The 22,457-nt window shown below is 45.7% G+C and overlaps 1 protein-coding gene across 1 annotated transcript in view; it reads right to left on the reverse strand.

Moving 5' to 3' along the window:
• Positions 1-1,133: 1,133 nt before the first annotated feature.
• The window catches only part of LOC127347303 (uncharacterized), a gene marked incomplete at its 5' end in the record, with an annotated part of 47,651 nt that continues 26,327 nt past the window's right edge, over positions 1,134-22,457 (reverse strand). Inside the window, 13 exons of the mRNA XM_051373506.1 lie at positions 1,134-1,660; positions 2,961-3,113; positions 11,648-11,767; positions 11,844-12,059; positions 12,606-12,672; positions 12,743-12,805; positions 13,621-13,712; positions 14,583-14,652; positions 14,733-14,791; positions 14,890-14,974; positions 15,482-15,559; positions 15,642-15,740; positions 15,827-15,918. Of these exons, the coding sequence (XP_051229466.1) occupies positions 1,577-1,660; positions 2,961-3,113; positions 11,648-11,767; positions 11,844-12,059; positions 12,606-12,672; positions 12,743-12,805; positions 13,621-13,712; positions 14,583-14,652; positions 14,733-14,791; positions 14,890-14,974; positions 15,482-15,559; positions 15,642-15,740; positions 15,827-15,918 (1,278 nt within the window). The remainder of the gene's footprint in view (positions 1,661-2,960; positions 3,114-11,647; positions 11,768-11,843; positions 12,060-12,605; positions 12,673-12,742; positions 12,806-13,620; positions 13,713-14,582; positions 14,653-14,732; positions 14,792-14,889; positions 14,975-15,481; positions 15,560-15,641; positions 15,741-15,826; positions 15,919-22,457) is intronic.

A 22,457-nucleotide genomic window follows, 5' to 3' on the forward strand; every position in this document is an offset into this window, starting at 1 on the left:
GTTACATGCTTTCAGATCATATAGAACAACATATGTAGCGCATGTTGTATAACAAACGCCCACAATAGAGTGACGGGAGAAATAAATAAGATGCGGCAACATGTACTCACCCCAAGCTGGTACGATCTCGCCAGAGGAGCAGGGAGAGGAGCAGTGTGTAAGCCTATATAACCGATAGGGGCAAAGCGATGGAGCCTTGGCCGCTATTGCTTTCGCCACCGAGGTCCACCGTTGAGGTGCACCTGCCTGGGTCCTCTTCATTGGGCTTGGTTCAAGAATCATACCAAGAAGATCTTGTGCAGCTGACGAAAACCACATGGGGATCTGCATATCTCCCTTGAAAATCTAGACCAACAAAACAATAAATCACCATCAGAATGATTTGAACTTTAAAACAAGTGATTGTGCAAAATATGAAATATGATTATCTGGAAGTTACTTTTTGGTAAGGGACAACAAGATTATGGTCATCAAAAGGAAAGAGCAATACAAAAATAATGACTGCCTCAGGCCAGCCATCATAACCTCTATTCTGCAACTAAATCAACACCTACGGGAACTAAGGTTACTATCTTCTTTAAAAAATTACCTAAGGGGCAATGCAATTAGAGATGACACATGTTGTATGCATTAATCCCTAATCCGTCATTCTGAAAGTTTAAGCCCACCAATTAGAAATTCGGCTTACATTTGATTTAGCCACCCACATAGCCCGCACATACATAAGAGGAGAGAGATCAGGAGCGAAGTGGAAGAACGGGATTGAAAGAAGCCTCACCCTGACCTTGGCATCGTCTCCATCGGACGCGCTCGCCGCTGCTCGACGGTGACGCCCGCATCTCTCCCCAAGGAGCGCCCGTCACAGCTGGTCACGGACGGTCACGACCAGTCGACCACCATGGTTGCGTTGAGGCTTGAGTTTATGTCAGCCGGCAATGAAGCCTCACCCTGATCTTGGCAGCAGCGCTACAATCGATCCGCAATGAAGCAAAACTGCCAGGATTTATTCCCTAGCGTGTGCTGCTAGCGCTTCCATTGTGGATGCCCTAAGGCGCCTCGCCAAACATTGCAACTCTCATGTAAAAAAAAAACATGAAACACATTACACGTTTAACATCACCAACAGTACGTAGTTGATCGATGCGGCAGCATTAGTTTTAATTTAGCTAGTCGATATGTTCTGCCTTGAATGTCTCTGTGCTCATTCAGGGTTCTGGAAAAAAAGGCCATGTAGTTCGTTTGGGGTTCAGGGCTGCAGGCAAGTAACTCAGAAGGTGCATTCGGAAAGTAAAAATACAGAAAGAAAACACGTGTGAAAAGTTTTATTTGAGCTCCTTCCAAGAATCATCTAGGTGCCGACTCGAGAATCGTGTTTGGCTAGCCCATTCTTTGACACGGCGACCTGATTCCATTAAACTTGTTTGGTAGCACGGCTGGAAATCGCATACCACGTGATTCCGGCCACCCTCCACCTTAAGAAGACCGCGTTACCAGAACACTTCAAGTGAATCGAGCGACGACTCGTCCGAATCCTCCGCCATATCGGTCCCTTCCGCTCGTTGTTTTCTCTGTAAGTCTAGGTAGCACCAATCAGGTCTTGTAATTCAGCAAGGCACTCATCAAGTTCTTTATACTCCTCTGTACCTACGAAGTCCATTGCCTGCATAACATAAGATCTTACAGTTAGTTGTTTTGGGGAAGGAAATGAAACACAAGAACAGCTGATGTTCTCAATATTTTAGTATCAGTTTAAAATCCTCAACTCGCAGTAGCGAGATAAATAGGCCAGCTACTATAAATGGCGTGGCTTTCTTTTCATCGTGTCAACTCGCAGGTTGCTGATGCTATGCATTCCACATGTCCATAAACTAAGCTTTGTAGTTGAAGATAACTAAACTCTACATCCTTGCCTTCACTCAGGAATTAAGAGTAAATATTGGAAAACCACAACTGTTGAGGTATCCACATCACTTCACCACCAATCTATGGGCAGCCTGTGTCTCAAAGCTGAGATCTCACACTTGGGGGCTCTTAACAGCCTTACTGACCGCTTGCTCCCATATGTCAGCGCTGACGAGGCAGAGAAGCACCAACGAGTATAAGGCGGATGGATGGATGGATAAATCATGGTTTGAGCCTGGCCTAGCCAGTATAAGGCGCAACCTCAGAAGTCGCTCAAACTCAGTTCAGCCCAGTTCACCTTTCAACTCAACCAATTACAAAGCAAATCTCCAGTGGGGATCGAACCCTCGGTCCTCAAATTTTAAAAAGTGTGGAGTGAAAAACATAAACAGCGGCTGAATTTCAGTTGTACATGCAAACTGCTAAACCAGGTTGATAGCAGCACAATCTATTGTAGTCATCGTAACAGCATGATCCTACACTGTAGGACAGCACAAAGCAATGATCCTATGCGCCGTACCATCATTGGTGCCATTGCTTTGAACCACACCTCAATGCTTAGTGGTGTTCACACTTCAGATGGACTTGTTTGAGAGGTGCTTCAGTTCCTTTGCTACTCACCAAACATTATCCATTCTTCACCGCTCCATTATGGGGTGCTCGGATGAGGCGGACAGCAGTAACGACGGCGGCAACCCGAAAGCTTTCTTGCAAGAAAAACAATAGCAGGATGGCGAGAAGGGCGCGTGAGAGCATGCTCTATACCAGCTGATCAGCCTCAACTCGTGCTGCGTTCATCTGCTACATGGCTGAGTTACAGAATGTTTCTTTGCCACGTCAGCATTGAAATGTGGGTGCGGGTGGTTACAAAGGCTGTGAAGAGCCCAAGGGGTATGATTTGGGTTTCCGACACACAGTCCACTATCATGCATGGTGGTTATATGAACTTTCTTTTTCAAAAGTAGCTGTTAAGCGATATAGGTGCTGGAATGGTTAAGATTTTACGATTTTTCCTCAAGAACTAGACATAGTGGGCAGTGAAACCAAAAGTCAGGTACCTGTTTCAAGGAGCTTTTAAGATGCATCTCAGCTAACAATAGTTTCCGTTTGCTTCCAGTCGTGGAAGAAATTTCCATGTAGACCTTGCAAAGCTGCAAAGAAGCTTTAGCAAACTTCGTGAACTTCTTATAGTCATGAAATAATTCTGATCCCTGTGAGGACAACAATCACTAAGATGATGAGAAAAGATAAGGGGTAACAGAACACAAACAATACGAGACACAGGCTCTTATAAGTAGAAAGTAACAACAATGAAATTGGATTACCTGGAGTCAACAAGAAAATAACAGTCAACTCTTACAGCATTTAAATTTTCAAATACTTTTTGTACGAATTAATGGCTATTGTATCCATCAAAGTCAGTGCTACTTATAGATAGTGGACATATATATCTAACATTAAGGGAGCAATTCAATATTTGCCCAGTACAAATGTGTATACCTTACGTGAATAATCACATACCTGCAATTTCCTAAGCAGCCTACTGGATAGAAATAATATGTACCTTGGTCAATAAGAGCCTCAGGGATGGAGTTGTGGACGTCAAGAGGCAAGGGGACCGGATGATCCTTGTCAAGCTGGTTGTTGGGGACTTAGTCCTCAATGTTATCAGCGCGTATGCCCCACAAGTAGGCCACAATGAGAGCACCAAAAGGGAGTTCTGGGAAGGCCTGGAGGACTTGGTTAGAAGGGTACCTATTGGTGAGAAGCTCTTCATAGGAGGAGACCTTAATGGCCATGTGGGTACATCTAACACAAGTTTTGAAAGGGTGCATGGGAGCTTTGGCTATGGCACCAGGAACCAAGAAGGAGAAGACGTCCTCAGCTTCGCTCTAGCCTATGACATGGTCGTAGCTAACACCCTCTTTAGGGAGAGAATCCCATCTAGTGACGTTCAGTAGTGGTTTACACTCTAGCCAGATTGATTTTTCTCTAGAAGAGAAGACAGACGCGCCTGCATTGATTGTAAGGTGATACCTGGAGAGAGTGTTGTCCCTCAACATAAGCTGGTGGTTGCTGACTTTCGCTTTAGGATCTGTGTCCAGCGGGGTAAGCGCGCCAAAGTCGCTAGAACAAAGTGGTGGAAGCTCAAGGGTGAGGCATCCCAGGCTTTCAGGGAGAGGGTTATTAAGGAGGGCCCTTGGGAGGAAGGAGGCGATGCAAACATGATGTGGACGAGTATGGTGACCTGCTTGCGGAAGGTCGTTGTAGAGGAGTTTGGGGTGACTAAGGGAAGTAGAAGGGAAGCTAAGGATACCTGGTGGTGGAACGATGAGGTAAAGAAGGTTATTAGGGAGAAGAAGGACTGTTTCAGATGCCTATATCTGGACAGGAGTGCAGCTAACATGGAGAAGTACAAGGTGGCGAAGAAGGCTGCAAAGCGGGCGGTGAGTGAAGCAAGGGGTCGGGCGTATGAGGACCTCTACCAACGTTTAAACACGAAGGAAGGCGAAAGGGACATCTATAAGATGGCCAAGTTTAGGGATAGGAAGACGAGGGATGTCAATGAAGTCAAATGCATCAAGGACGGAGAGGATCAACTTCTTGTGAAGGATGAGGCGATCAAGCGTAGATGGCGGGAGTACTTTGACAACCTTTACAATGGATAGGTTGAGAGCTCTACCATTGAGCTAGACGACTCCTTTGATGATACCAGCATGTGCTTTGTGCGACGTATCCAGGAGTTTGAGGTTAAGGAGGCGTTAAGGAGGATGAAAGGAGGCAAGGCGATGGGTCCTGATGGTATCTCCATCGAGGCGTGGAGAGGCCTTGGAGACGTAGCGATAGTATTGCTAACTAAGCTTTTCAAACTCATTTTTCGGTCAAACAAGATGCCCGAAGAATGGAGGCGGAGTATTTTAGTACCAATCTTCAAGAACAAGGGGGATGTTCAAAGTTATACTAATTACCGTGGAATCAAGCTGATGAGCCATACTATGAAGCTATGGGAGAGAGTCATTGAGCACCCCTTAACAAGGTTGACAAGCGTGACCAAAAACCAATTTGGTTTCATGCCTGGGAGGTCTACCATGGAAGCCATCTTCTTGGTACGACAACTGATGGAGAGATACAGAGAGCAAAAGAAGGACCTTCATATGGTGTTCATTGATTTGGAGAAGGCCTATGATAAGATACCTCGGAATGTCATGTGGTGGGCCTTGGAGAAACACAAAGTCCCAATAAAGTACATAAACCCTCATCAAGGATATGTATGATAATGTTGTGAAAAGTGTTCGAACAAGTGATGGCGACACTGATGACTTTCCAATTAGAATAGGGCTACACCAAGGGTCAGCTTTGAGCCCTTATCTTTTTGATTTGGTGATGGATGAGGTCACAAGAGATATACAAGGAGATATCCCATGGTGTATGATCTTTGCGGATGATGTGGTGCTAGTCGATGATAGCCGAACGGGGGTTAATAGAAAGTTAGAGTTGTGGAGGCGAACTCTAGAATCGAAAGGTTTTAGGCTTAGTAGAACTAAAACTGAATACATGAGGTGCAGTTTCAGTTCTACTAGGCACGAGGAGGGAGAGGTTAGCCTTATGGGCAGGTGGTACCGGAGAGAGACACTTTTCAATATTTGGGGTCCATGTTGCAGAAGGATGGCGATATCGATGAAGATGTGGGCCACCGAATCAAGGTTGGTTGGATGAAGTGGCGCCAAGCTTCTGGCGTACTCTGTGACAAGAGAGTGCCACAAAAGCTAAAAGGCAGGTTTTATAGGACAGCTATCCGACCTGCGATGTTGTATGGCGCGGAGTGTTGGCCAACGAAGAGACGACATATCCAACAGTTAAGTGTAGCAGAGATGCGCATGTTGAGATGGATATGTGGCCACACAAGAAAGGATCGGGTACGGAATGACGATATACGGGAGAGAGTTGGGGTAGCACCGATTGAAGAGAAGCTGGTCCAACATCATCTCAGATGGCTTGGACATATCCAACGGAGGCCTCCGGAAGCGCCAGTGCATAGCGGACGGATAAAGCGTGCTAAGAATGTTAAGAGGGGTCATGGTAGACCAAACTTGACATGGGAGGAGTCCGTTAAGAGAGACCTGAAGGTTTGGAATATCGACAAAGATTTAGCCATGGACAGGGGTGTGTGGTGTTGAATAATTCAGTGCAGTGCTAGTGTAGAACTTGTTTTTCGTCATATATAAGCAGGCTAGCTGCAGTAGTTTCAGTTTCAGACTAGGTTCAGTTAGCCATTTTGATTTAGTCAATTTAGACTTGGTCTAGCTTAGTTGCCTTGGATGCTCGTGGGGATGGGCACGACTTATTCATGCAACTAACTTGTAGGGGTGATGGATCTGAGCGGTAGTGGAATGGCACTGCCCTGTAGGCTCGGGTGTTGATCCTATTTTCTAGCTTTTCAGTTGTAGGCAGAAAGAATAAGAGTCAGAGAGGAGAGGAATACAGAAAAGTTGAAAGTTTTTACGCAACACAAAATACCTGAGTCAAGTCGTCAGTTGGTATCAGAGCGAACCTAGGAGATGTCAGCAGGGCGGCGGACCGATCCGACGCCACCTCCGCTCAACCAGTAGCGCGCCGCTCCGACGCCACCTCCGCTCAACCAGCAGCGCGCCGCTCCGACGCCACCTCCGCTCAACCAGTAGCGCACGTCGCAGACCCCTCCTCCGGCAAACCAGCGACGGCGCTCGCTGAGCCGGGGACGGAGCAAGGCACGACATGGCGGCGGCGAGGTCGTGGTTCAACGAGAGGTGATCCGGGAGGTGAGTGTCGGCGGCGGCAGCAGCGGCGCGGGCCTTGTCTTCCCGATGCTCAAGCGCGGCGACTACACCAACTGGGCCATGGTCATGGAGGTGAACATGCAGGCGGCATCGCTGTGGGACGCGATCGAGGACGTCGCGATCTCTCGCCGGGAGGACAAGCAGGCCCTCGCGACGCTGCTACGGTCCAGGCCACCGAAGATGCACCCGATGCTGATCGGGAAGGGCAGCGCCAAGGCTGCATGGGAGGCCATCCGCGTTCAGCAGCAGGGCACCGATCGCGTGCGCGACACTCGCGTGTGACGGCTCAGAACCGAGTTCGAGTCGATCGTGTTCAAGCCCGGTGAGCGGATCGAGGACTTCGGCATGCGCATCTCCACCCTGGAGGCGACACTGAGCTCCCTCGGCGACGCCTGCAACGACGAGAAGGTAGTGCGAAAATTCTTGTATGTGGTTCCACGCCGCTTCATCCAGATCGCATTCTTGATGGAGACGCTGATGGACCCAGCCACCCTCACTGTCGAGGAGGTTGTGGGCCACCTACGTGCTGTTGAGGAACGCCTTGATGGCGAGCCGGGCGGCATGAACGCCGGCGACTAGCTGCTGCTGACGGAGGAGCAGTGGGAGGCGCGCAAGAAGAAGCCCAGCGGCGGGAGTGCTGCTAGCGCTGGGCGTGACCGCGGCTAGGGCTCTGGCTCGCGAAAGACCACTCCACCTCCAAAGAAGGGCACACCACCGTCCGGCGGCGGCGATGATCCTGATCGCGAGAAGTGTCGCTACTGCAGCAAGAAGGGACACTGGGCCCGGGAGTGTAGGAAGAAGCAGCGCGACGAGGCGGCGGCGGCAGCCCACCTCACGCAACATGAGGACGACGAGGAGCCTGGCCTCCACATGGCCACTGTCGTGGAGATTGTCCATGCCACGGCAGCCGGGCCTGTCGTGCCTGGTCCAGTGGTGGACGCCTCGCTGCTGACGGGGGAGCACGTCTTCCTCAATGAGATGCGTGCACGCGTCGTGCTCCGACGTGCGCCAAACGAAGTCGACCCCACCTGGTACCTCGACACGGGGGCCTCAAACCACATGACTGGTGACGAGGCTGTCTTAGCGGAGTTGGGCCGCGCCGTGTCAGGCAAGGTGCGGTTCGGGGACGGCTCCGCCGTCGACATCTGTGGGCGCGGCACCGTCTTGTTCGCCATCGACGGCGAGCGGCATGATGAGCTCGCAAAAGTCTACTGGATGCTGAAGCTGAAGTCCAGCATCGTCAGCATCGGCCAGCTAGACGAGCTCGGCTTCCCCACTCACGTCGAGCACGGTTTCATGACGGTACGGGACCAAGACAGGCTGCTGATCGCCAAGGTCCCGCGCACCAGGAACAGGCTATACATAGCACATCTGAAGATTGTGCAGCCTGTGTGCCTGGCGGCGCACACCGGCGACGAGGCCTAGCGCTGGCACGCGCGCTTCGTGCACCAGAGCTTCGACAGCCTCCGGAAGATGTCCGGGACAGATATGGTGCGCGGGATTCCTGTGGTCGACCACGTCGAGCAGCTATGCGAGGCCTGCATCGCTGGCAAGCACGCCGTTCCCGGCTGCAGCAAAATTCCGTGCCACGGCGCCCCTCGAGCTCGTACACGGTGATCTGTGCGGGCCTATCTCGCCACCAACGCACGGAGGGAAGAAGTACTTCCTCCTGCTCGTCGACGACTTCAGCCGTTTCATGTGGATGATCCTGCTCAAGTCCAAGGACGAAGCAGCAACGGCAATTCGCCGCTTCCACGCAGAAGCGGAAAAGGAGTCACGACAGCCACTCCGAGTGCTTCGCACGGACCGCGGCGGCGAGTTCACTGCGGTGGACTTCGCTGAATGGTGCACCGATCGCGGCGTCCAGCGGCACCTCACTGCCCCCTATTCTCCTCAATGGAATGGGGTAGTGGAGAGGAGGAACCAGACGGTCGTCGGTGCCAGAAGGAGCATGCTCAAGGCCATGTCCGTGCCTGCAGAATTCTGGGGAGAAGCTGCAATGACCGCAGTGTTCGTGCTGAACAGATCGCTGACAAGAAGCCTGGACGGCAAGACTCCCTTCGAGGGCTGGTACAGCCGTAAGCCATATGTACACTTTCTGCGTGTATTTGGCTGCAGGGCCTACGTGAAGGAGACGAAGCCAGGACTCAAGAAGCTGGACGACCGCTCACGGCCAATGGTGATGATCGGCTATGAGCACGGGAGCAAGGCCTGTCGCCTATATGATCCAGCAAGGAAGAGGCTTGTCGTCTCCAGAGACGTCATCTTCGACGAGAGTACCAGCTGGGACTGGGGGAGCACGGCGGAGGCACGTCCACGCTCACTGTCGAGAACTGGACCATGCCGATGCCGGCATCAAGCGTGCCAGCCATGCCTTCGTCCCCGGCTCCAACTCCTCCGTCTCGGGCCACATCTGTGGCTGATGGACCATTGAGCCCAGTCATCCCACGACTGCGAGCGAGTTCCAGCCCGTCCGCTTCGTGTCTCCACCAGCTGAACAAGACGAGGACAACCTCGACGCTGGAGTCGACCCAGACGGCACCCACCGCTACCGCCGCGTCCTCGATCTGGTTGATCCCGACGCGCAGAATCCAGGGCGGGCGGAGCGCCTCCTACTCACTCCCACTGGCGAGCCGTCGACGCTCGCCGAGGCAGAGGGCGATGAGGACTGGAGGCTGGCGATGGTCGACGAGCTGGCCTCGATCGAGCAGAACTCCACCTGGACGCTGGTAGACCTGCCGCTGGCCACAGGCCAATCGGCCTAAAGTGGGTCTACAAGCTGAAGAGCGACGCCAACGGCATCATCCTCAAGCACAAGGCCAGGCTCGTTGCAAAGGGCTACGTCCAGCGGCCGGGGATCGACTTCGATGAGGTCTTTGCCCCTGTCGCACGACTGGACTCGGTCAGGCTTTTGCTCGCCATCGCTGCTCAATTCCAGTGGCAGGTACACCACATGGATGTGGAGACAGCTTTCCTGAACGGGGAACTAGGCGAGGAGGTGTACGTGAGCCAGCCACCAGGGTTCATCGATGGCAAGAACAGCAGCAAGGTTTTGCGCCTCCACAAGGCGTTGTATGGACTTCGCCAGGCCCCACGTGCCTGGAACACCAAGCTCCACGCCGTCCTGGTGTCGCTCGGGTTCAAGCGGAGCACCTCCGAGCACGCTGTGTACACCCGTGGCAAGGGCAAGTCGCGGCTGCTGTTGGGGGTCTACGTCTACGACCTCGTCATCACCGGTGCATGCACCACGGCGATCTCCGATTTCAAGCTGCAGCTATGCGACAGGTTCAAGATGAGCGATCTTGGCCTGCTCACTTTGTACTTGGGCATCGAGGTGTCACAGAAGCCCGGCCACATCACTCTTAAGCAAAGCGCATTCGCTGCCAAGCTCCTGGAGAAGGCAGGAATGGCGGATTGCAATGGAGCACAGGTGCCGATGGAGCCAAGGCTGAAGCTGTCCAAGTAGAGTTCCAATCCACCGGTCGATGTCACACTCTACCGCAGCATCGTCGGTAGCCTCCGTTACCTGGTACACACGAGGCCCGACATCAGCTTCGCCGTCGGCATGGTGAGCCGCTTCATGGAGGCGCCCACCACTGAGCATATGAGTGCTGTCAAGCACCTACTCCGCTACGTCGCTGGGACGATGGACATTGGCTGCTCCTACACCTCAGCACCGGGTGGAGCTCATCTGATCGGCTACAGCGATGCAGACTTGGCCGGCGACATCGATGACAGGAAGAGTACCTCAGGCACACTTTTCTTCTTCGGTGATTGTCTGGTGTCCTGGCAGAGCCAAAAGCAAAGGGTTGTGGCGCTGTCATCTTGCGAGTCTGAATATATTGCAGCAGCGACCGCAGCTTGTCAGGGAGTCTGGCTGGGGCGTTTGCTCGGTGATCTGCTAGGAACTGATCCTCTGGTCGCCGATCTACATGTGGACAACAAGTCCGCAATTCAACTCATCAAGAACCGAGTGTTCCACGACCGAAGCAAGCATATTGAAGTGTGGTACCACTACATCAGGAACTGCGCTGAGAATGGCACCGTCGTGGTTCAGTTTGTTGGCACTGAAGATCAGCTCGCAGATATCCTTACAAAGGCTCTGGGTCGTGTACGTCTCCAGGTGCTCCGTGAGAAGATCAAGGTCGCCAAGGTCCAGTAAGCGCACTGCATCTGCCTTAAGGGGAGATTGTTGAATAATTCAGTGCAGTGCTAGTGTAGAACTTGTTTTTTGACATAAGCAGGCTAGCTGCAGCGATTTCGGATGAGACAAATAGAAACAGATCCAAGAAAAAGGCACTACTACCGCACACTTGGCATCTCCCTGCTGTGATCTCCTAGGAAAGTAAACCTCTAAATCAGATAACATGCTCAAATATATTCTGTTGAACTCTCAGCGCCATAACATAAGTACACCCCTATTTAGACTAGGTTCAGTTAGCCGTTTTGATTTAGTCAATTTAGACTTGGTCTAGCTTAGTTGCCTTGGATGCTCGTGGGGATGGACACGACTTATTCATGCAGCTAACTTGTAGGGGTGATGGATCTGAGCGGTAGTGGGATGGCACTGCCCTGTAGGCTCGGGTGTTGATCCTATTTTCTAGCTTTTCAGTTGTAAGCAGAAAGAATAAGAGTCAGAGAGGAATACAGAAAAGTTGCAAGTTTTTACGCAACACAAAATACCTGAGTCAAGTCGTCACGTGGAAGTTAGCTATCCACGTTCCGGAACCATGACTTGGCTTCGAGATCTTATGGGTTTCAACTCTAGCCTACCCCAACTTGTTTGGGACTAAAAGGCTTGGTTGGTTGGTTGGTTGGTTGGTATAATTACAACATTAAAACATATATAAACCAAAAAGGAAAGAGATAAAAGAGTATATAATCATATTAAAACATTTATTCATTCGGTGTGGACTTAGTTTATGAACCTGGAGATATTGAACTTGCGTGAACAAAGCATTAGAACATTTCGTGAGGTTGCCCTTGCTTTTCTGGCATCTAGCATGTAATCCCCATATCTCCGGATTGCTAGCCCCACTTTTTACAATCTACAAACACAACCAATCTGATAAACTGCAGATCAATGTGGGCATAAAGATGAAAGCCAACTAGTAGCTTACGAACCTGCTCAAGGATGTTGCCAATTATATCAAACAATTGACTCGATTGCCTGGTCTCTTTATTTGAATCATCTGAAGTGTTACCTACGGATTTTTCATCTTGAGTATCATTCAGATGTGTACCTTGTTCTTCGAGGGTGGTCATCACCTTGTCCAATAAATCAACATTGAAGTGCTTGTTGAAGGACAAATTTAATACCATTTTGATAGCTTCAAGTGTCTGCAAAGGATACTATGCATTATTTTATGTCATTCTACAACACATTATATCTGGCGTCTAGGCCTGAGATATTCAGATATTCAAATGAGAGAACATGTCCATCCCACAGGGAGACAGGGAGAAAAGCTATCAGGTCCCGCCACTTGGTAAGAAAAAGAAACTACTCCCGCCACTGGGTGAAGTCAAAACTGACTTGCTGCAATGCTCTCCTTGTGGCCTTTGGAAACTTGGCTTGTATTATCATACTTACAGATATGTAATGGTTTTTTTTTTCCTTGTTCAGTGTAATGCCATTTGTAAACGATGGTACTCAACAGGTTAGTAGTAGTATAGTACAAACCTATTTACTTATTTAGATATATTATACTAACAGCAGGGTTCTCATGTGCTCTATTCCCGTCAACAAAAACAAAATATGAGTAAGGAGTATAAAGTCAGGATCAGATCACATACAGGTGGGTGTACTGATGTGTCTGACCAGCTGAAATTATAACTGCCACCTTCAACTGAGAAATCTAGAAGTCTTGAGATCAATATATTTCTTACCAGTTGAATATTGCCTGTGTCCAAAGCAACCTTACTGTAATTTTCCCAAAGTTCCCAGCTAGTCCTCCTATAAATGATTTAATTTTAATAAGAAACAATTTGCTTAAAAAACATATGTAATAGGAGGTGATACACACTTGAATTTAACAGCCTCCCTGAATGCCTGGACTGACGCTTGACTCTTTCCTCTAATCATGTGCCTGGAAAATTGAGTATATTAGATAATGATAAGAGAATCTTGTGAGAAAAAATAACCCTTGATTAGGATTTAATCTAGTAGGTTTATTTATTGTCATTAGTAGTACTTAATCAAGATGTAAACCTAAGAACTAAGCTATGGTAGCATTAGCAAACTTTATTTTGTCATGTTGGTTAGTACTAGTGGGCTGTCAGGTCCAAACCGAATTACCTATGTACTGATCTTGTATCCTATATACCACTATGCAATACAAGGACTGCGGCCTTTGCATCACACGTAAACAATCTAGCCACCTACCAGCGTACAACAGGAAGAAAGAATTTCCAACAAATCTATGTTACAAAAATCAAAATTGTGTTGGTTTCATAATAACCAAAATATCACGAGTATTTCTTGACTCAACAAGTACACAAAACCAAGAAGAATGGTTATTCCTTCTCCGGAACATGTAACCCCACCTTAGCATTACATCTTATGTAGCAGCTTTGACTTGCATGTTGGTACACTATAATTTCCAAATAAGCCTATACACGAGTCACTCTGTGCATCTTTTATGAAAGCTGGTTATTCTTAGACCAAGATGCAACATAGTACTATCCAATAAGGTGAACATGTCAAAATGAACATTGTTCTGACGCTAGTTTGACCTGGTGAACTGAAGTGTTCAATTGAAATAAAGAAACATCAACAGTGCAAAGGGAGGGAAGCGAAGTGCAACTATGAGATGAATGAAATGAAATACGGACCCCAGGACACCTGAAGCCATCACCACTACAACATAGTAATGAAGGAATAAATATAGAAGGGTGAGCATACAGGCATCCTATATTGTTCCATGCTTCTCCATTTTCAGGATCTATCTGCACAGCACGACTAAAAGCATCCACAGCCTTCTCAAGATCTTTATCCTGTATGAACAAAACAAGACAACAGCTGATGCATGTTCAACTTGGCTTTTTTTTGCAAAAATGAATATAAAGAATGTTCATCTGTTATGATATGAGCAACCAAATATATTGAAGCACCTGCAAAGGAAAAATGCACACACGATGAAATGTACACAATTATTACGGTGGACAGAAGTTCGCGACCAGGTAGAGGATAAATTGTGAGAACAGAAAAACATGTTGTCTGTGGGCACAATCAACATTAAGGCAAGCACTGCATTGACTAGCCCTGCAAGATGTCAATTTTCCAACTCAATTTTTCTATCGCTTGATTCAGAGACATATAACCTAGAATATACATGGGCTTACCCTAGACTTTCCCTAAGCTACACATACAAAGTATATAATTCTAACAGAAGAAACCTTCGTCTGGCATTTTCGCGGATTATGATAATCCCGTTTGCCTAACCAGCATCTGCCTATCTTACAGATTAGTTAACAAAAAATCCTGTTTTCGTGGCTATTTTTGTGCAAAGTCCTCTCTCATTCATCATAGCAAAATAACTATAAAATAGAATTATCTCATGATGCATGTCCCAGTTGATGCCACTGGCAAAGAAAAAATAATTGTGCAAGGGCAGAAATACTATAATATGTGTCATGGGATCTAAGACAATAATTCAGAGCACAATGAGGGGCGTGGGAACCTAAATCAAAGTAAGAAATTGCACAGTACTTGGTATATACTCCCAACAGACAAATCTCTGATAGTAGAAGAATACATTCTTGTAGTGACTTACTGAATAATCACATATCCATATTACCCGGCAAAATATATTTATATATAGGTAGTAAGCAAACATCCATACAAAATTGTTTCAAAAAAGTTACCTTCCATGCGGATGTACCATAGGCAAGCCAACCATCTGGATGCAACGAATTCAATGCCAATGCAGATTCCCTGCCCAAAGCTCTAAAGTAAGTGATTTTCAAGCAAGTAACAACTGTAAACATACATGTAGCTTAAATGTATTCTTTTACCAAAAAAAATTGGATGCATAGAAGTCATTCTTGTTGTACGCACTACGAGCCAGAGAGCGCTACACCGGAAGACAAGAGAATGTAAGACCACTTCCCATAAAATTATGCACTAGTAACACAACAAGAGGCTGGTGAGCAAAACAAGAGAGAAGAATACCAGAGCTCGAGCGGATTTTTTATTTGAGACTTCCAATGCTTTCTTATAATGATCGTCGTTATTTGTAGCATCACCAAGTGAACACCTAAATAAAAATAAAGCTATTCAACAACAAACAGAAATTACCTATTTGGTGCCAAGAGAAATACAAAATAGCACAAGCTTGAGCAGAATCATCCCACATGGAAATAACCCTAAGTTACCAGAAAGGCGCACATGACTGCATGGCACAACGACAGGACATGGAGCAAGATGACGACAGAATGAAGCAAAGAGAGGCCACCGAGTCAAGGATGGATCCATGGGGATGACTGGTGCATGCTTTCACTTCCCACTTGTGGGGTGACTGATGCACGGTTAGAAAAGTATCTATAAAGTGCATAAACAGAGACACATCTGCCACCGTACTAGTAATAATATCATTTCGGTTCTTTTTTGTAGTGGAAAATCAAGAAAAAAGAATAAATACAAAAGCTGATTTAAGCATAGCAAACTCTGGAAGAGGGGATGAAAAATATTATCTGCAACTCTTATTAAAAATATAATATATCCCACCTAAATAAATCCAAAATAATCTCCAAGATCTACTTACCATAATCTTGGGTCATTGGGCGTAATCAAGAGCCGAGTATTTATTAGACTAACTGCATCCGCAAGTTTGCCCGATAATCTGCCAAATATCAAAGACTAAGTTATTACAGGGCGGTTTCAGCTGGAAGAACTTGAGCTACTTTGCACATGGAAATTCATACCGATAGCAATAGATGAGATTATCCCACAATTCGAGATCTTTGAAAACGTTCAGAGCTTCTCCAAGTAAACCACAACTTATCAACAGTTCCCCATATTCTCTGAGTTCACAAGGTGCAAAATAAGTCACATTTAGTGACTAGGGTTACTGCAATATGTAAGAAGGCTTCGGCATGTCAATCCATACTTTCTTAATGCAGGGAGAGTCGGCATATGGACTCCAAAAATCAATCTGGCTCTTTCTGAAGCCACAGGAAATTCTTTGCTGATATCTTCAACCTAAGGAATGCATCAAGTTTGCATGTTAGTAGCAGCATATGCATATGTATCGAACATATTAGCACAGAGACAAATACTTTGCCATAACTTCTTTGGAATAAGATCCAGCACTTGTTATGATCAATGGACTAACACTCAGACAAATCTAATCTGGTCATACTTGGTGGTCCTAATTAATACATGCACTACATGACCTATAGTAGTTTGGCATACAGTAGTTTGCACTACATGAAACTACATTAGTATATTATCTTAACAATAATATCATCAAAGAAAATACAGTAGTTTGAGCTAAGTAGATAGTATTTTCAAGGAAATTTAAATGTACCAAATGTCACAAGTTAAGACATGCAAACATCCAATTCTTTTTGTGTGCTTTAACACTTTTGTGGTCCTAATTAATCTGGTCATACTTGGTGGTCCTAATTAATACATGCACTCATGGGCGGACCTACCATACCTGTTGCCCGGGCGGCTGCCCGGGCTTCTCTTCCGCGAGCCTCTGGTGGATGGCGATCGCCACAGCTACGAGCAAGACTCGATCGACTGCTTTGCCCGGGCTTCGCCAGCGATTCTTACCATTGTTGGGCCAAATTGCCTCTCACCGGCCCAAACGTATCATGACCCATTAGTCAATTAGGCTGATTGGCCGAACCAAAGAAAAACGATCGATCCCCAAATCCCCAATCGACTCAGCTCCCTCAAAAAAATCGACTCAGCTCCCTGCCGCGCGCCATTCTGGTTCCGGCGAGCTGGCTCGATCTCTTCTGCCTCCTGCAGTAAAAGACAGCTAGGTTTGACTCCCTTCCCAGATTTTTATTTTAGGACAACCAGATGTCCAACTTAAGATTTATTTGGAGTATAAATAGTTGAAATGAACTTGAAGTAGTACTACTTATTCTTGAACATCCTGTACTTGAACATAAATTTATTAAATTTCAGAAACAAGAAGCTTTTTGGTCTGACACAAAAAGCTTACCAGTTACCACAACAAGAAGGTCCACAACCTAGTTAGGACATTTACCTAAAAGGCCTAGGTCTAGGTAGGACATGTTTGGTATGTTTATTATCTCGTGATAATTGTCTTCCAAATTCTTTTTTTATTCTATTGTCTTCAAATGTTGGCACAATTTTGTTAGGTGCACTTAGACATATGAGCTTCTGTGGTCGACCATTGGAGTTTTAGTAGTGTCTAGTCCCGGTGAAATTTTAGTTTTAGTGTTTCATCGTTGCGTACCAATAAATATTTACATATATTTTTGTTTTTTATGTACCGTGTCCAGCTTTATATGGCAAAAATTCCTTATGTGATTTTTATATTTGCTGATGTTCATGCGAAAAAAATTATTCACAATTGGCTTGCCCAGGCTTTGAAAATTTTCTGGGTCCGCCTATGCATGCACTACATGACCTATAGTAGTTTGAGCTAAGTAGTTTGGCATACAGTAGTTTGCACTACATGAAACTACATTAGTATATTATCTTAACAATAATATCATCAAAGAAAATACAGTAGTTTGAGCTAAGTAGATAGTATTTTCAAGGAAATTTAAATGTACCAAATGTCACAAGTTAAGACATGCAAACATCCAATTCTTTTTGTGTGCTTTAACACTTTTGTGGAACTTCAGTTCCCGTCCCAATGTGGAAAAAAACTTTGGTCTTCTGGAGAATCAAAATTTAATTTATTTCTCAGGGCACAATGTGCTCTTGGTTCATGGAAATTTATAAGTGCTCAGAACACATGAGTTCATCTGAGTCTCTAGGATACAAGGGCATCTCCAGCAGCCCGACCCATTTCGTACAGCAAAAGTGACAGTTCTGGTCTGTTCGGGTCATGTCCTCCCCATTGTCTGCAGCCAAACCTTTTGTTAGACAATCAGCGATCTGTTGCCCTCATAGTTGATATTGATAATTCTAGCATCTAACTTCTCTTTAATGAAGAATCTGTGAATCTCAATGTGCTTTGTCCTATCATGTTAAGACTGGATTGTTTACTATGCATATTGCTGACTTGTTAAAACACCATATGTTCAAGTGTCCAGCCTTCAACTCACTCAGAAGGTTTCTTACCCATAGCCTATGTTGCAGGATTAGTCCCATAGGTACCATATATCGATGCAGGATACTGCACCAAGACGGGGATACACAAGAAAACGTGTGGGATATCCCGTATTTTTGAATTAAAATAAAGAAAAAAATCAAAATTCGGCCAGGACACGCAGGTGATACCTCAGGGATACTACGGCCGGGCCTGTTGCATGTACCATTCGATCCAAAGCCCACCTCAAGGAAAGGAAACTACTCCTTCAGATCACCACAAATGAAAAAAGATTAGGTCATTTCATTTAACATTAATTTTCTCATCCTCTATAATATTGGTTACTGGCCGTGATTTCTAATGAAATTATGCATATACTAAGTCTATTTCAGAAAATGCCGTTTCGCTGTATCGATGTATTCATATCCCCGTACCATGTAACATAGCTCATAGCATCTCACTTAATCCTAAAGACATGGCTATGCTGCTTCTGTAGTTGATCTTGACACTAGTGGTTGTTTTTTGCTTCTCCATGCTACCAAGTTAACCCCAACAAATACGTAATAACTAGAGGTTGACCTTCTATCATCTAAACAGCTTGCCCAGTCGGCATCACTATAACCATCAACTGTTAGATGTCCATTTGCTTCAAACCATAACCTTTTTTTGTGGAGTTCCTTTCGAATATCTTAGGATTCGGTGAACAACGTCCATGTGCCTATTTCTTGGCTCATGCATATATCTGCTCACTACACCGACTGCATATGCAATATCTGGTCTTGTGTGACACAAGTATAACAATCTTCCCACCACTTTCTAATATCACTCCTTGTCTATGAGTTCGCCACATTGAGATGTTACCTTTTAATTTTGATCGATGGGTGTTGGAGCTGCACGGCATTCCATCATCCCCATATCACTGAGAAGGTCCAAGATATACTTGTGTTGTGATAGAACTAGTCCCTTCTTTGACCTTGCCACCTCTATTCCAAGAAAGTATCTAAGTTGCCCTTTGACTTCAAAGGCTTGGCTTATACAATTCTTTACCCTTGTTATTTCTGCTACATCATCTCATGTGAATTTTGAGCTGAAAACTGTAGGGGAGGCACCAACAGTAATTTTTATTAAAAAAAGAATAATATGTACAAGATAGAGGAAAGGAATGTACAAAAGGGCTTAGGCCAGGGCATAGCCCAAAGGAACTATAGAGCGTCTAGCCAGGCTAAAAGGGGGGATTTGAGATCATCCTTCATTCTGTAAGAAAGGAGGAAGAGGTCCCTTTTGAAAGAAAAGGTCCAAGCTCTAAGAGAAGGTGCTTCATTATCAAAAATAAGATCATTTTTACGCTTCCAAATATTCCAGCAAGTTGTGGCAAAAACTTTAAAGAACAAAGGTTTTCCAAAGTTGCATCTAGCTGTTGTAATCATCTGGGGGAATTCAAGGCTGTCACTGATCATGATGTTAATTTTTTCCCAACATTACCTACTGAAGGTACAGCTCTAGAAAAGATGATCCCTGGTTTCCAAAAAACTGTTGTCACAAATTTGGCATAGACCATTGTCTTCGAAAGTGTAGCTTTTCCTTATGAGCATATCCTTCGTGTTTAGTCGGTCATTGGCAAGGAGTCAGAAGAAAGATTTTATCTTTGGTGTGCATTTAGATTTCTAGATCCAAGGAGAGAAAATTGGAGTTGAATGTGCTCAAAGTTCAATTTGTAAAACTTGCTGGCAGAGAAATGATTGCCCCAGCTATAAGACCAAATGTCATTACCATCCGCATTCCGAGCAGACCTTGTTTGTTCGATGAGGTGGTTCAATTCATGGAATTCCTCTAAGCTTGGTTTGATAAAGGAAGGTGGAAATCATCAATAGGGTCACTCAGGTCAAGGATGTTCTTCACTGAGGAAAGCATCAATAGAAATCATCTCATGTGATTATAATGTCATCCATGTAGACGGCTAGAATTGTTATTTTCTGATTTGAATGTCTATAGAATACAGTGTGGTCCCCATTACACTGTCCATATCCCATCTCGCACACAACTCTTCTAAATCGATCAAACCAAGCTCTAGGAGATTGTTTTAATCCATAGAGCGACTTCTTTAGCATGCACACTTTACCTTCGGTTTTAGCTGATGCTAGGCTTGGGGGAATCTCCATGTAAACATCTTCTTGTAGATCACCATGTAGGAACGCATTTTCACAGGCCATCCAAAGTTTGTTGCACATGAGACTTGCCACTAGTGTGAATGTTTCATCATAGTCAATTCCGTACGTTTTACTCTATTTTACAGTATAGACGCATTTACAAATGACTGCATTCTTTCCTCTAGAAAGAGTAGTGAATTCCCAACAAAGCCTCTAATTCTTCTTTCATAGTTACAAACCACTTCTGATCCCGCTTGGCTGCCCTCCAATCTCTTGGAATTGCAAGACGCAACAAATGCCTTATATGACAGGGATAAAGGTTCATATGATAAATAGTTAGTGATGTTGTGTACCAAGCCATATCTATCGATTTATTTCAAGGTAGCTGCTCTTGTCCCCTTAAAGCAATAGGCAAATCTAACGATTACATTGTATTGCCAGCGGACCTCAAGAAAATCAGCCTCAACAACCGTAACTCCCCCTACAGTTGTTGTTCCCCTTGTTCTTCTACATGGTGCTCCACCTATTCTTCTATCCATGGTCTCCGTGAGTACACACAAAGATCGTGCTCTTCATTTGGCTTTGGCCAACTTCTAGCATGTGGCAATTCTGGTAGAACAAGTGGTAAAGACCCAACAATCAGAGGTTGTTGAGGTTGTTACTCCACCCGAGGATAGATGTTGTTTCTTGCACTGCCGCCACTTGCACTCTCCCTCTCTTCACCAACAATATTCAGTGGCTGGTCAAGCCCTTCAAATATAGCACTCAAATCTGTTTTTTCACAATAAAAGGGGTCATATTCTTACAAATGTGTGCCACTTCAGAGGTACTCCAACATTTATATCCTTGTTGTCCAGCAGGATAGTCAATGAAGATGCACTTAATAGCTCTAGGGTCAAGTTTTGTCATTGAGGGCCTGTGATCACGAACAAAGCAAGTGCAGCCAAACACCTTGGGAGGAACCACAAACTTGTTCTCTCCTAGTAATAGTTCAGAAGGATATTTCATATCTAGTATTCTTGAGGGCATACGATTGGTAAGAAATGTAGAAGTCATCAAGTCATCACTGCCTCACTCCTCCATAGGAAATGTGGAACATTCATGGTATACATCAATTATCGAGCCACTTCTAAAATGTGACAATTCATCCTCTACCACTCCATTTTGAGGTGAAGTGTCTAGACATGATGTCTGATGTAGAATACCATGATCAGAAAGGAACCCAACAAACTTCTTGTCAATATATTCTGTCCCATTATCTGATCTGATCATTTGGACCTGCACCTTGAACTGGGTTTTAACATATGCATAGAAATTTTGGAAGCAGAAAGCACTTCGTCCTTATGCTTCATAAGGTACACCCAAGTCATTCGAGAATAACAGTCAATGAATGTCACAAAATACTTCATCCCACTGATAGGGGAAATAGGACATGTCCACATATCAGAATGCACAAGCATAAACAGGAATATACTTCTGAGTCCCTTACTCACATAGGTGTTTCTGGTATGTTTAGCATACTCACATGCTTCACACTTAAGATTGTTCTTATCAACTTCACTCATTACATCTGGAAAGACTTTAGGCATTTTATCAAAAGCAACATGTCACATTCTACAATGATGCATCATAGCAATTTTCTCCTTCTCCAGCAGTGCTGCAACTAGTGTTGAACCTCCTAGTTTGCATGATTCATCATGGTCCATGTACCAAAGGCCTCTACGCCTGGTTCCGGTTCCAATCTTCCTTCCACTCGGCCTCTCATGTACAAAGATTACATATCTATCAACGATTACACGACGACCTATTTGATCAACTGAAAGAACATCTCTCACATTATGTTTTGTGTGTTTGATGTCAATATATATGATACACTAATGTTTGTTTAAGTGGTACAGGGATTACATAGATATTTATTCATGTGTGTTGGATTTGATCGTGTGTCAAAAAGGTTTCAGAAAAAGTTTGGCCAGGCCGGATAATCCGGGCCGGATATTGTCGAAATATCCGGCCCCCCTGTTTTTGGCTAAGTGTTTCAGGAATTTTGGCTCTGGAAGGGGGCCGGACATTTGGCCGGATAATGTCCCGGTATTGTACCAGGGCCGGATTATCCGGGCCGGATATTTTGGAAATATCCGGCCCCCGTTTCGCTAAGGACTCGGAAGAAAATCAACTCGGAAGGAGGCCGGCCATTTGGCCGGACATTGTCACTCGTTTGCCCCGAAGACCGGATTCTCCGGGGGGGGCGGAGTCTCCGGCGCTTACTTAGGCCGGATTATCCGGCCCCCGAGCTGCAACGGCTCCATTTTGAGTGGGGGTATAAATACCCCCCTTCTTCCTCCTTGCCTCTT

This window comes from Lolium perenne, chromosome 4, assembly GCF_019359855.2.
Source record: "Lolium perenne isolate Kyuss_39 chromosome 4, Kyuss_2.0, whole genome shotgun sequence".
Taxonomy (NCBI): domain Eukaryota; kingdom Viridiplantae; phylum Streptophyta; class Magnoliopsida; order Poales; family Poaceae; genus Lolium; species Lolium perenne.